Genomic DNA, 1848 nt, shown 5'->3' on the forward strand with positions numbered 1-1848 from the left:
TTGGCCACAACTAATCAAATGACTCCAACCCAACTGCAAGGGAGGCTGGGAAGCATGGTCTTTGACATCTTTGTATGTTGTTATATTAGGTTTACTTTATTCTCTTTCAAAGGCTATGTAGGTTCTATTGTTTGTGTGCTCCATACTTTATTAGTCATCCTCCTGTTGACTGGCTTTCAGATATTTCCAAGTTTGTTTGTTTGCTGTTACAAGCAGTGATTATGTGTGCCTGTGTCTAAAGAAAATTTCCTAGAAGTAGACTGCTGGGTTGAAGGAGATGTGTACTTTAACCTTGATAAATGTTGCCAAATCATTTTCTGATAACCTTGTTCTTGTGCTGCTTCCATCAGCAGAAGATGAGAGTGTAAGTTTCACCCTTCTCTCCCTCACACTGGGAGTTACGAAATATTTAAAATTTTGCCAGTTTAACAGTTTAAATTATTTTAGAGGTAATTGTATTTATTAATTACAAAAGAGGTAGAGTACTTCTTTATAATGTTTATTAGACATTTTAATGATTTCTTTTAACATCCTTTGGTCCTTTTTATAGTGTTGCTTGTCTTTGTATTGATTTTAAGGAACTTTTATATATTAAAGATTTTATCACCTTATTGTAAGGGTTGCACACATTTTCCTCTCAACGTTATCATTAGGGCAGGGACAGAAATAGCGTATTAAGAAAGTAATGGATGCATGACTATGAAAACTTGTGTGTTTTTTCAGATCACTATATAGAAGTTCTGGAATGCAAAATACAGTGTGAAGAGAACCTCACCCCAGTTATAGGAGGCTACCCAGTGGAGAAATTTGTGGCCACCATGTACCACTATTTGCAGTTTGCATATTATAAGTGTAAGTAATCTTCTATGAGATCTTGGATGAGATCTGCTTAGCCCTGCTAATACTTAGCTCCCCTATGTATAAAATAGTGCTAGTAACTCTTACCTATGGTTCTTGAGAGGACACCAAGGTCACGCTGACAGTCCTGGTGTCATGCTTTGCATGGAAAACTAGCATGGCCTGGTGATGTAGGGCACAGACCCTGAGTTTGATTCCAGCTCTGTCATTTACTGGCACTCCATGCTTCTGTTTCCTTACCTGTACAGTAGAAATAATAGTACTATCCTCATAGGAGTATCTGAGCATGAAATGGGTCAGTGGGCATGAAATGCTCAGGGTATTCCCACCCTGGCATGTAGCGAGCCATATAGGTGTTTGTTTTCTTTATCATTATTTCCCTTCCCAATCATAGACTTTTTTTTTTTTTTAACAGTTTTTGGCCAGGGGCTGGGTTTGAACCCGCCACCTCTGGCATATGGGGCCAGCGCCCTACTCCTTTGAGCCAAAGGTGCCGCCCCCATCATAGGCTTTTACTCTTCAGACTGTTAGATTTTAATTCTAGTTGGTTCCTCCTTGATCTGAAATTGGAGTTTATCCCTCAGAATGTTCTAAGTGAACAAAGGAAATGAATATGGGGAAAAGGGTAGCTCAAAGTTAGCCCTTAAAGGCTATTTAGGCTCCTCCTTCTGCCCCTGTCACCGCCTTTGCCAAGTGCCACTTGTTAAAGCAGCATTTTCCTTGGTGTTTCAGTTACAAGCACTGGGGGATTACTGGGGACAGTTGCAACAGGAACTGTTCTGCCTTACTGAAGAAGTGCCAGAATCCAGCAGGTTTCTGGATGCCCCTGAGTCTCCCCTTTACACTTAGGAGCTCCCGGTCTGGGGGATGCCCTGAGAAGAGTGAGAGGTCATGTGGGCCTCTATATCTCTTTTTCCCACTGTGGCTATTTTGATCTTTGTTAGGTTTCTTCTTCCAGAAAAAGCCACTTACCCATGTATCTTACCTCCC

General features: G+C 40.9%; 1 protein-coding gene across 1 annotated transcript in view; it reads left to right on the forward strand.

Annotated features, from left to right (window-relative positions):
* Positions 1-1848, forward strand: part of CRTAP (cartilage associated protein) — a 27475-nt gene that overhangs the window by 13802 nt on the left and 11825 nt on the right. Inside the window, exons 4-5 of the mRNA XM_023513137.1 lie at positions 724-856; positions 1591-1666. Of these exons, the coding sequence (XP_023368905.1) occupies positions 724-856; positions 1591-1666 (209 nt within the window). The remainder of the gene's footprint in view (positions 1-723; positions 857-1590; positions 1667-1848) is intronic.

The sequence above is a fragment of the Otolemur garnettii genome, unplaced genomic scaffold, assembly GCF_000181295.1.
Source record: "Otolemur garnettii isolate 467f Iridium unplaced genomic scaffold, OtoGar3 scaffold00002, whole genome shotgun sequence".
In the NCBI taxonomy this organism is placed as follows: domain Eukaryota; kingdom Metazoa; phylum Chordata; class Mammalia; order Primates; family Galagidae; genus Otolemur; species Otolemur garnettii.